At 40.4% G+C, this 12,788-nt stretch overlaps 1 protein-coding gene across 22 annotated transcripts in view; it reads left to right on the plus strand.

The window, feature by feature from the left end:
• The window catches only part of R3HDM2 (R3H domain containing 2), a 160,072-nt gene that overhangs the window by 101,337 nt on the left and 45,947 nt on the right, over positions 1-12,788 (plus strand). For 17 of the 22 annotated variants that reach the window (XM_055395897.2, XM_055395885.2, XM_055395892.2 and 14 more), the window contains one exon: positions 11,892-12,091. In XM_055395897.2, coding sequence (XP_055251872.1) covers positions 11,927-12,091 — 165 coding nt within the window. In that variant the 5' untranslated portion in view covers positions 11,892-11,926. Of the gene's footprint in view, positions 1-7,411; positions 7,557-11,891; positions 12,092-12,788 lie in introns of those variants that run through there. The other 5 variants (XM_055395899.2, XM_055395896.2, XM_055395889.2 and 2 more) reach the window with 2 other exon arrangements.

Below are 12,788 nucleotides of genomic sequence, written 5' to 3' on the forward strand. Positions count from 1 at the left end.
TTTTTGGGCTCCAAAATCACTGCAGATGCTGATTGCAGCCATGAAATTAAAAGACGCTTACTCCTTGGAAGGAAAGTTATGACCAACCTTGATAGTATATTAAAAAGCAGAGACATTACTTTGCCAACAAAGGTCCGTCTAGTCAAGGCTATGGTTTTTCCCGTGGTCATGTATGGATGTGAGAGTTGGACTGTGAAGAAAGCTGATCGCCAAAGAATTGATGCTTTTGAACTGTGGTGTTGGAGAAGACTCTTGAGAGTCCCTTGGACTGCAAGGAGATCCAACCAGTCCATTCTAAAGGAGATCGATCCTGGGTGTTCATTGGAAGGACTGATGCTAAAGCTGAAACTGCAATACTTTGGCCACCTCATGCGACGAGTTGACTCACTGGAAAAGACTCTGATGCTAGGAAAGGTTGGGGGCGGGAGGAGAAGGGGACGACAGAGAATGAGATGGCTGGATGGCATCACCGACTCTGTGGACATGAGTTTGAGTGAACTCCGGGAGTTGGTGATGGACAGGGAGGCCTGGCGTGCTGTGATTCATGGGGTCGTGGAGAGTCGGACATGACCGAGCGACTGAACTGAACTGAACTAATGGGGCCAGATGCCATGGTCTTAAGCCGGCTCTTTCACTCTCCTCCTTCACCCTCATCAAGAGGCTCTTTAGTTCCTCTTCGCTTTCTGCCATTACAGTGGTATCATCTGCATATCTGAGGTTGTTGATGTTTCTCCCGCCTATCTTGATTCCACCATTTCTCATGATGAACTCAGTGTATAGGTTAAACAGTGACAGCAGACAGTCCTGTCATACTCCTTTCTCAGTCTTGAACCAATCAGTTGTTCCATACAGGGTTCTGACTTGCTTCTTGACCTGCATATAGGTTTCTCAGGATACAGGTAAGATGGTCTGATATTCCCATCTCTCTGACAGCTTTCCATGGTTTTTCATGATTGACACAGTCAAAGGTTTTAGTGTAGTCTATGAAACACAGATGTTTTTCTGAAATTCTCTTGCTGTAATCCAGTGAATGATGGCAACTTGATCTCTAGTCCCTTTTCCTTTTCTAAACCCAGTTTGGACATCTGGAAGTTCTTGGTTCACATAATGCTGAAGCCCAGTATGCAAGATTCTCATGGTTCTTATGGTTATACTGGTGGTTTGCATTCCCTCCTCCAGTGGATCACATTTGTCAGAACTCTGCTATGACCTGTCCATCTTGGGTGACCCTGCACAGCATGGCTCTTAGCTTTACGGAGTTATGCGCACCCCTTTGCCACAACAAGGCAGTGATCCTTGAAGGGGAAGCCATCCCTAACTCACCCTTTAACGATGCTCAGCCTTTTCCTTAGAGTCAGCTCAGTTCAGTTGTTCAATCATGTCTGACTCTTTGCGACCCCATGGACTGCAGCATGCCAGGCTTTCCTGCCCATCACCAACTCGTGGAGCTTGCTCAAACTTTTGTTCATTGAATCGATGATGCCGTTCAACCATCTCATCCTCTGTTGTCCCCTTCTCCTCCTGCCTTCAGTCTTTCCCAGCATCAAAGTCTTTTCCAGTGAATCAGTTCTTCCCATCAGGTGGCCAAAGTATTGGAGCATCAGCTTCAGCATCAGTCCTTCCAGTGAACATTCAGGACTGATTTCCTTTAGGATGGACTGGTTGGATCTCCTTGCAGTCCAAGGGACTCTCAAGAGTCTTCTCCAACACCACAGTTCAAAAACATTAATTCTTCTTGGCTCAGCTTTCTTTATAGTCCAACTCTCACATCCGTATACGACTACTGGAAAAACCGTAGCTTTGACTAGATGGACCTTTGTTGGTAAAGTAACGTCTCTGCTTTTTAATATGCTGTCTGGGTTGGTCATAGCTTTTCTTCCAAGGAGCAAGTGTCTTTTAATTCCATGGCTGCAGTCACCATGGGCAGTGATTTTGGAGCCCACGAAACTAAAGTCTGTCGCTTGTTTCGATTGTTTCTCCATCTATTTGCCATGAAGTGATGGGACCGGATGCCTTGATCTTCGTTTTTTGAATGCTGGCTTTTAAGCCAACTTCTTCTCTCTCCTCTTTCACTTTCATCAAGAGGCTCTTTAGTTCTTCTTCACTTTCTGCCATAAGTGTAGTGTCATTTGCGTATCTGAGGTTATTGATATTTCTCCTGGCAATCTTGATTTCAGCTTGTGCTTCATCCAGCCTGGCATTTCACATGATGTACTCTGAATATAAATTAGATAAGCAGGGTGACAATATGCAATCTTGATGTACTCCTTTCCCAGTTTGGAACCAGTCTGTTTTTCCATGTCCAGTTCTAACTGTTGCTTCTTGACCTGCATACAGATTTCTCAGGAGGCAGGTAAGGTGGTCTGGTATTATTTTTTATCATTTTTTAAGGGAGTGTTGTGCTTTTAATATATATTACAGCAAAACTCAAATAGTATCTTAAAAAAGGCAAAAGAAGTCTTTCTCTTACATTCAGGAAATCCAGAGGTAGCCAGTATGTTTTAGTTTCCTCTTCTTAGAAGGATACCAGTCAGATTTGGCTTTATTTTAATATAATCACCTCTTTATAGGCCTTATCTCCAACAATCACATTCTGAAGTACTGGGAGTAGGGGGGTGGGTAGGGCTTCAGCATGTGAATTTTGAGAGGACACAATCCAGCCATAATAATACTTCTTTCTACTTATATCCCATGGACCACAACCTAGTCACACATTCATTTTTAGCTATAATGAAAGTTAGAATATGTATAACATTTTTACAGTCAGCCATGTGCCCAACTGAAAATCAATAGTTGTATTAAGAAAGAAGTGATTGGATATTGGGGAATGAACAGCAAGCTCTCCTTTGTAGCGGAGGCTTAAGGAGTAATGATTCTTAAATTTTTCCAGTTCCTTCATGTGAAATTAGATTGTTCTTACTTTATTTCTCTGGCCAAACTCACATTCAGTTTTAGATTCAGAAGGATTATTTTAAAACTAAGTTGTTGGCTTAGGTGCCCTCTCTACCTCATAGGTTGACCTCTGAGTTCATCACAGTGGGCAATACACACTTAGCTGCATGGTGTTTAAGTTTGCAAGAGAAGGCATCTTGAAATGCCATAAGCAATAGGTAAATTGTGATTTTTTTTGTTTGTTTTCTTTCCTAGCATGTCTTGTCTGGGTTTAGTTGAGAGCAGTTTTGCCAGGATGTGGGAAAAGACAGTGTAAACTTTCAAAGTCTTTTCCATTTCTAAAATTTTGTGCTATTTTCTACATAGTGGCATTACTGTGATAAAGCTAAAGAATATGGAAGTAGTAGAGGTGCTCCACTGTTGGAGCACTGCTGCTTTTTGTTTGAAAGAGGAGGAAATATGATTTGTTCTGTTTTGCTCAAGGAAATAAAATGGGCATTTTCGGCCAAGAATGTAGAGAAGCCGATAAAACTATAATGAAGCCCAGCTGACACTTCAGTCCATTAATCAGAGCACCTGCAGCTCTCATTTTGGGGCAAGTACAACCATAACAGATACTGAGCAGAGAAAGAGGGTATGTGTTCAGAACATCTTAATCTTGTTTCTCTTTACTTTGCCTGAGGAACTGCTGTGGACATCAGCCAACTCCTGTGGCCTCCCTTACCCTCCAGTGAATCCTTCTGCATTTATAGAGTAGAATGGTTTTCTCATGCTTCCCTGCTTTGGAGAATTGGCACAGTTGTTGTTGCTGCTGCTGCTTTTATTGGCTTAGTACTAGTGAAACCTATGACATTTGACTTCTGAAATCTTTGAAAGACTTGGTGACTGTCACATAGCTATAGCTTTATATGTTCCATAAGTACCTTGTACTCTATTCCCCCATATTTTGCTTTCTCTCTTTGACGAGAAGGGAATGTTGGACCTGTATCTCTCATAACTCAGTACAGCCTTCTTTCTTGTCCTTGTCCCAAGGGCAGTTGAACCAGTTTTCGTTTTCAGACATACAGTTACCATACTTTTTTGCTTTTTGTCCTTTGGACACTGTAGTGGAAAGAACATGGGATTTTGGAATCAAGAAGACCTGGTTTGAATTCTAGCTTCTTTTACAGACTGTATGGCCCTCAACAATGTATTTTATTTATTAAATGATGATATTTTATACCTTGAGAAGATCAAACAAGATATCTTCTAAAAAATATAAAAAATTTAAAGTCCTGAGAGGTGACTCAGATTGAGGCAAAAAATGGGAGAGTTTCAAGCCCCAAAATATGTCCCGCACCGACACTGTCTGAAGGGTCCTTGGATCTGGGCACTCCTTCCATCCTGTATTTCATGTCTCAGGACACTCTTGAATGTCTACCTTGGGACACCTAGAACTTTGGTTTTGGGATCAGACATAGCTAGGCTAGAATCTTGCCTTTGCCCACTGATTGTATTAACTTGGGAAAGTTATTTAATTCCTCAGAGGTTTGGTTTCTTCATATGAAAAATACCCTAACATTTTGTTAGGATTAAAGTAATGTATAGAAACAGTAATCAGAGTCATAGAAAGAATGTAATCTTTGGCATCATCACCAGAGGTCTGATTCTGTCATTTAATAGTAGTGTTACCTTGGGTAAATTCCTTAACTACTCTTGGTTGATACAGTTTGAAGTACATAAAGTCACCAGGTTCATAATTGTGCTCAATAAACATTAATGGTTTTTCCTTTTGTCCTAACTCCAGTGTCAAAGAGTGTATGAATAGGCTAAGCCATCATGAGTGCCTGGACAGTTTGTTTTATTTTTAACCTGTCATTTTAAGCCTATGAATATTTTGTCCCCACTGTCTTGACTCCTAAGGGCATTTTTTTCTCTTTGTGTATGTATGTGTGTTTAAATAACATACAGTTGCTGCTGCTGCTGCTAAGTCACTTCAGTCGTGTCCGACTCTGAGTGACCCCATAGACGGAAGCCTACCAGGCTCCCCCTTCCCTGGGATTTTCCAGGCAAGAACACTGGAGTGGGTTGCCATTTCCTTCTCCAATGTGTGAAAGTGAAAATGTTGGCTTAAGAAATAGTAAATACTGGGACTTCTCTGGTGGTCAAATGGCTAAGACTCCTTGCTCCCAATGCAGGGGACCAGGGTTCACTCCCTGGTCGGGGAACTAGATCCCGCCCGCTGCAACTAAGACTTGACACAGCCAAATAAATAAAAATAAATCTAAAAAATAGCAAACACTAGATGTACAGTAATTTATTTCTCATATCTGTCATTTCATGGAGTTATTTTTTTTGATAATCAAACATATTATTGATCTGTGGTTGCTTTTACATGTCTAAGTTGTGTATTTAGAACAATTATATACACTGCTTAACTCAGACACTGTAAAATTATTTACACAAATATTAAGCACTCAGTTAATAACTAAGTTTCGACATTTATATACACCCATGTGATCACTACCCCAAACAAAGCAGAATATTTCCATCACTCCTAAAGGATCCCTTATGTCTCTTTTGAATCAGTATTTTACCCCCAAACCTTTCTGATTTAAACCACTGTCAGGTAGTTTTGCCTGTTCTTGAAATTCATGTAAGTGGATTTACATAGTCTATATTTTTAGGGAAAGAGATTTGCTTTCTTCTACCTACCATACTCGTTGCTGATGCTGGGAGGGGTTGGGGGCGGGAGGAGAAGGGGACAACAGAGAATAAGATGGCTGGATGGCATCACCGACTTGATGGACATGAGTTTGAGTGAACTCCGGGAGTTGGTGATGGACAGGCAGGCCTGGCGTGCTGTGATTCATAGGGTCGCAAGGAGTGGGACACGACTGAGCGACTGAACTGAACTGAACCTACCATACAGTTTTGAAATCCATGCATGTTTTTGTGTATGTCAGTATATAGCCAGTGGGGTCAGTGGTCATTGAATCAGTTGTTTCTTCTCAAATCTCAAGAAACAGAATTACCACGATTGATCCACCTTCTAGGGGCTCAGGGATAGGGTCTCCTTCCCTAATCATGTGTTCTCAGAGGAAAGCAGATACCAGAAGTTCATTTTTTAAATTGTTGAAGAGTATTCTGTTATATGAATATACCACAATTTGTTTATCCATTCTCCTGAGCCCCTAGATTTTAAATATTTTTTCAATATGAATATCAGTTGGGAGTAACTTATTGTTGATGTGTAAATTAGAAAAGGATTACAAAAGAGACACAGATGTATAGAACAGTCTTTTGGACTCAATGGGAGAGGGAGAGGGTGGGATGATTTGGGAGAATGGCATTGAAACGTATATTATCATATGTAAAACGAATCGCCAGTCCAGGTTCGATGCATGATACAGGATGCTCGGGGCTGGTGCACTGGGATGAACCAGAGGGATGGGATGGGGAGGGAGGTGGGAGGGGGGTTCAAGATGGGGAACACATGTACATCCGGGGCAGATTCATGTCAATGTATGGCAAAACCAATACAATAATGTAATTAGCCTCCAATTAAAATAAATTAAAAAAAAGAAAAGGATTAGAAATTTTATAGGGATTTTGCCACAGAGTAAGTCAGAATTAGCCTCTAGTTATTTTCTTCTTTCTTTCATTCTCTCTACCTGGTCATAGATTAAAAGGAAGAAAATTAAATTGCCCTTCTGTCTCTGAATATCCTCTATATATTCTTTTTGGCACAATGCCTAGAAGGTTTTTTATAGAGTTGATGGAAGGATATATAATCTCACAATGCTCTGGAAGGTACTTAACTTGGCAGTCAAAAAATTTATGGGAAATATGCAATATTCTCCCTGAAAAAAATTGCCAAATCTTGGCTTCCAATCATCTTCTCCTGTATCATCCTATTTCCTCACTCCCTCTCCTTGCCCCTTACTTCTGACAGTCCCTTTGTGCAGCTTCGAGCCACTGAGTGTCCTCAGGAGACACTCTGCCTTAAAATTGTGCTATTTGCCAGGGTGTAATGTACAATGTACACAAATAGGTTGTAGGGAAGCACACATCTAGGCTCTCTTGGGAGCTTACTGTCTTGCTTTGTTTTAGTCAAGTTGTATATGAAATAGTTCCTTTCTTCATTGAATAAGCCATCCACAGCGGAAATTGCTTTTTTGCCTTTTAACCCTTATCTGCTGACTTTATTTTTGCTCTTTAAAGACCTTTCTTTCTTTTCTTCCTTTCTTCCTGCTAATAAATTATCTTGTCCCTTGGCTGCAACTTTTGCTTTGTTTTGGCCCAGAAACAGTTGTTTCCAGGGATCCTTATGCCCCAACAGATAAAGAGAGCCTTCTGCATAGGATTATAGGGTTAGAAGTGACTGTAGTTAAAATTATAGAACAAAACAGAACCCCAGCAAAGTAATACAGCTTTGAGCTCCGTGTAACTTGTGATGGGTCTTAACTCTCGGAGTAACACTCTGACCTCTCATTACTAGTTTATTCTCTCTGATGCACCTTTCTCCGTGTGTTTGTAGGTTGTTGCAGTCCAGGCATCATCTACACAGAAGACAACCTTCAGCAGAAGAAAACCATTTCTCTAATGGATTTTGTTTTGTTTTTTAAATACAATGGCCTTTCTTTAAAGCCACCGACCCAGCAAAGTCCTCTCATGTCTAGCTGGTAATGATTGAGTCACTTGTCCCTTCCCAGCCCAGTCACAAAAGAAAACAGAATTACCATGATTAGGCTAGCTAATTAGGATCCACCTCAGGGATAGGATCACCTTCGCTGATCGTGTCCTCAGAGGAAGGCAAACACCAAGAGGAAATCTGGGCTAGAGAAGTGTGGGAGAAAGAGGAGATTTGGATAGGCAGCCAGTATAAGGTCTACTGTACCTTTTCCTCTGCTGCTTCCTCTTTCCTTAGAGTAAGAATTACTTTGTTTCACACAGATCTTTAAGAGGCCAGTAGTCTAAGTGGAGATGACTGTCAAAATTCTTAAAAGTGGGTGCATTAATCACTGTCTATTTTATGGATGTCTTAATCTAAAGTTCCAAGTTTTCCTGTTTCCCAGTGAGTGAAGGAAACCATGTGACTCCCTGCAACTTAAGTTGGAATATGTGACCATATTCCACAGGTGGCTGTTATGAAAGACTGTTTTTTGTTGAATTTTTTCATTAGTGCTTTGACTGAATAACAGTGCTTGGACACCATGAAGTTATTATTAGTCCAGGTGTCCAGACGGTTGAGCCTTTTCTGCCTTAGATATAAAGAGGAGCTGCAAAGTTATTATTTCTGATTTGACAATATACCTGTTTGGTAATTGAAGCCCATCCCGGAAAAAGAAACAGCTGCTACTTTACATTTTTCCATGCCACTTTCTCCCTTTTTTTCAGTTTTATTGAGATTTAATTGATAGATAGCTCTGTATAAGTTTAAAGTGTACTGCTTAATAATTTCACATACATATACTATGAAATGATTACTACAATAAGTTAGTTAACATCCATTTCCTCATAGATGGTTTCCTTCTAGGTTGATGAAAATGTTTTGCAGCTAGACAGAGGTGATGATTACACAACATTGTGAATATACAGATCCACTGAATTCATTTCAAAGTGCTTAATTTATGTTGAGTGAATTTTTAAAATTCAGTTAAATACAATTCCAGGCCAAAAAATTTCTTTTCTTTTGATGAGATCTTTTAGGAGCTACTCTTTTAGCAACTTTCAAAATGTACCATACAGTTAACTATCGTCATCTCTGTAGTCATTACATCTCCAGTACTTATGTATTTTTTCACTAGAAGTGTGTACCTTTTGACCACTTTCATCCAGTTTTCCCCACTCCCCACCTCTAACCTTTTCTTTCTGACAGAGTAATCTGTTTAAGGTTATTTAAGCCTGAAAAAGAAAAATATTAAAGATCTATCATGTGGTAAAAGTAGTAAACTTAATTTTGTTTGACTCTTAAAGCAGATTTAGGGTCAGGATTGAAACAGTTCATAGCTTTCTATAGGGAGAAACTATACAACAGTAAAAGTGAAAGTGAAAATTGCTCAGTTGTGTCCAGCTCTTTGTGACCCCGTGGACTATACGGTCCATGAAATTCTCAAGGCCTGAATACTGGAGTGGACAGCCTTTCCCTTCTCCAGGGGTTCTTCCCAACCAGGTCTCCCACATTGTAGGCGAATTCTTTACCAGCTGAGTCAAGTTAAGGCTATAAAATGGTGAATTGATCCTGACCTGGGAGTTTTCTAGAAGAAAGAAAGTTTCTCTCAGGAATTCACACAAAGGAACTCTTCTTTGGGGAGAATGGGGATGATTGCATGAGGTTGTATCTAAGAACTCTTCCAATTCGCATCTTTATTGATGTTTCCCAGCTAAGAGATACAGGGAAGGGATGTACTAAGTTTTACTATCCTTCAGACTGAAGAGAATTGAGGCTTGATTTATCCATGGAGAGAAAAGACAAGTCTGTGTGTGTATGCAGTTCCCATGTGCAGCCAATGACCATAAGCTCTGTAGGTTATAACTTAAAAAAAAAATTATGTGGCTGCATTATTTCTTTGTTGTGACACGTGGCAGCTTCTGTTGCAGTGCTCAGGCTTCTCTGGAGTTGTGGCGCATGGGCTTCAGAGTACATGGGCTCAGTAGTTTTGGTACATGGGCTCAGTTTCCTCATGACATGTGGGATTTTCGCTCTCTGACCAGGGATCAAACTCATATCCCCTGCATTGGAAGGTGGATTCTTAACCACTGTATCACCAGGGAAGTCTTTTAATAGAAATCTCTAGACAGAGGGCAATGGCAAGCCACTCCAGTACTCTTGCCTGGAAAATCCCATGGATGGAGCAGCCTGGTGGGCTGCAGTCTGTGGGGTCGCTAAGGGTCGGATACGACTGAGCGACTTCACTTTCACTTTTCACTTTCACACATTGGAGAAGGAAATGGCAACCCACTCCAGTGTTCTTGCCTGGAGAATCCCAGGGACGGGGGAGCCTGGTGGGCTTCCGTCGAAGGGGTCACACAGAGTCGGACACGACTTAAGTGACTTAGCAGCAGTAGCAGTAGCAGCTAGACACTGAATCAATTAAAAATAAAATATCAGCCGTTTTCCTTGTGTAGTCAGTATCTTCCAGTGTTTCTCATCTTTAAATTCAACTATTTGACTGAGTGTATGAATGACTCTAGCCTTTTAAACTTAAGTCTCCAGGCAGCTGCTCAGGAGCTACCAAAAGGTGAACAAAGCAATAATCTTGCGGACTAATTTTTGCCAGGTTGAGGTTACACATGCTTCTTAAGAACCTTCTGGGTCTTATCCTTGAAATTGATTTGAAGGAGGAAAAAATGTCTGGCATGACAATTTTCTTGAAGCACTTCTGTTTGTTTGGCTTAGTTTCTAGGGTCACATGCCAAGAGACATGACATCTGAGAGGGTTTCCAGTCTTATCTTTTTAAAGAGGGGATAGAATTATTTAGGATTCAAGTACAGTCAGTAATCCACATAAGGAGAAGCCTCTATTATAAACCATTGTTGGAACTAAGCATGTTTGACTTCAACAGTTGTTGAGAACATGAATCTTTGTGTAGAGCATCAGCTTCTGTTTCTGAATATGTGCTGAGATTACTATGTTGACCTTATTACAGGATTTCCCAGGTAGCTATAGTAAGTGACAAGAACTAGCAACCCCTCCAGTATAAATCTCTGTGTCTTTGGGATGCAGTAAAGTGACTGAACTCAAATAGTGAATAGCAAAGCAAAGATTCTCCCTTTCTCCAGGGAGAAACCCAGTCTTTCTGAAGAGCAGATGACTACAAACTCTTCTTACCTTTTCAGTTTGCTTAAGATTAAAAAAAAGAATTTAAGATTCTGTAAACATTGTCTGATTTTGCTGCTTTTTGATGGAGGAAACACTTGAAGTTGTTAACAGTATTGTGGTTTGTGGTAGCTATGGGGGTTCTCCCTTGGGAAAGAAGAGTTATCTTCTCTAATATTGAATAGAGCTTTATATTTTCCTCCTTTCTGAAAAGAGTCTTGTCAGTTAACTCTGTGAAGTGCTCAAGTTGAAAATGTGAGCAAATTTCTGGAGGGAACAAGGGAGGCAAATAAAATGCCAAGGGGACTTTATACTGCATTGCTTTAGAACTGAATCCCGGTGAATCTCAAAATAATTATGCTGAGTAAAAGAATCCATATAATGTATGATGTAAAATTTTAGAAAATGGAGACACAACTGTAGTGACAGTGGTTGGCTGGGAATATGGAGAGGGGAGAAGGGCTTATAAAGAAGCAGGAGGAAGCTTGTATGATATGCCCACTATTTTGATTGTGATGATGTTTCACAAATGTATGCATGTTTCATAATTCATCAAATTGTACTTTTTTTTTTTTTGGCTGTACCACGTGGCTTGCAGGATCTTAATTCCCCACCAGGGAACCTGGGCCCTTAGCAGTGAAAATGTGGAGTCTAATCACTGAACTGCCAGAGAATTCCTGTGGTGATGGTTTAGTTGCTAAATCGTGTCTGACTTTTACGACCCCATGGGCTATTGCCTGCCAGGCTCCTCTGTCCATGGGATTCTCCAGGCAAGAATGCTGGAGTGGGTTGCCATTTCCTTCTCCTAGTACATTTTAAATATATGAAATTTATGTCAGTTTTACCTCAGGAGATCTGTATTTGATCGATCAACCTGGGTCAGGAAGATCCCCTGAAGAAGGGAAAGGCTACCTACTCCATTATTCTTGCCTGAAGAATCCCATGGACAGAGGAGCCTGGCAGGTGCTATAGTCAGTCCATGGGGTCACAAAGAGTTGGACACGACTGAGCTACTAACACATCACACCCCAAAGTTAAAAAAAAAATGAAATTAGATAGTCTAGGGGCAACATTTATCAAAGAACCCTATACTGGGTTATAGGAAGGCTATTGTAGGCTTCTGTGTGAAATGCTAATCTTGTAAGTGTATTAAGTATAGATGCACAACTCCTGTTTAATGCAGTTCATGTTTTTTAGGAGTCCATAGAGGCTACTGTATTCTATTGAAGAAGATGTCTAACAGCAACACTACTCAAGAGACCCTGGAAATAATGAAAGAATCGGAAAAAAAGCTGGTGGAAGAATCTGTAAACAAAAACAAGTTTATATCTAAGACTCCAAGCAAGGAAGAAATTGAGAAAGAGAGTGAAGATACCAGTTTGCGTCAAGAGACACAGGTAAGGATTAGAAGTGCATCCTATGTGCATTCTTTTCAGCAAAACAGAAATGTCCTTATGGGCAGTATTGGGGATCTATAGGAAGCCAGTCAGTTATACAGACATTTGAATCCCCCTAAAACCCCAACTTAAACTCTCAAGACATATCTCTTCCACTTTTTGTCAGAGTCCACAATGAAGTTCAAAGAAAACAGAGTGAAATCCCTAATCTGTTAGGACCTGAGTAACACTGGTTCTTGCTACATTTTGACATTTTTTTAATGATCAAAAGATAAACTATATAGTGATATTTGATGTCATAATATGGCTTATAATAAACTCTTAAAATGAGAACTGCCTGGCTTTACACAGTGTTAAATTCATATTCTGGTTGTGTTAAAGCAGTCAGTATTTTCTGGATCAGAAATAGTCTCTGAACTTGCCACTTGGTAAATGTGCGTAAGAAGAATTTTATTCTTTGGTTGCCATGTTGTTTTCCATCCAAATTCATACTGCAGTGCAGATATGATGGCAGTAGATTGCCAGCCGAGCTTTTTCCAGGGCTCCATTTTGGTACCCAGCCAGCCCGGACTCTGAGCCTTCTCTATCTTACCTGTTCCAGTTCTCTTCCTTGTGGTTATAACTAGTTTCCTCTGTTACCCAAGCCAAAATGGTATAAATCTTTTCCTTCTTGCCCAGGGTGAGACTGGTCATTATT

Source organism: Moschus berezovskii, chromosome 6 (genome assembly GCF_049115385.1).
Source record: "Moschus berezovskii isolate FMDL1 chromosome 6, NW_MosBer_1.0, whole genome shotgun sequence".
NCBI classification, from domain to species: domain Eukaryota; kingdom Metazoa; phylum Chordata; class Mammalia; order Artiodactyla; family Moschidae; genus Moschus; species Moschus berezovskii.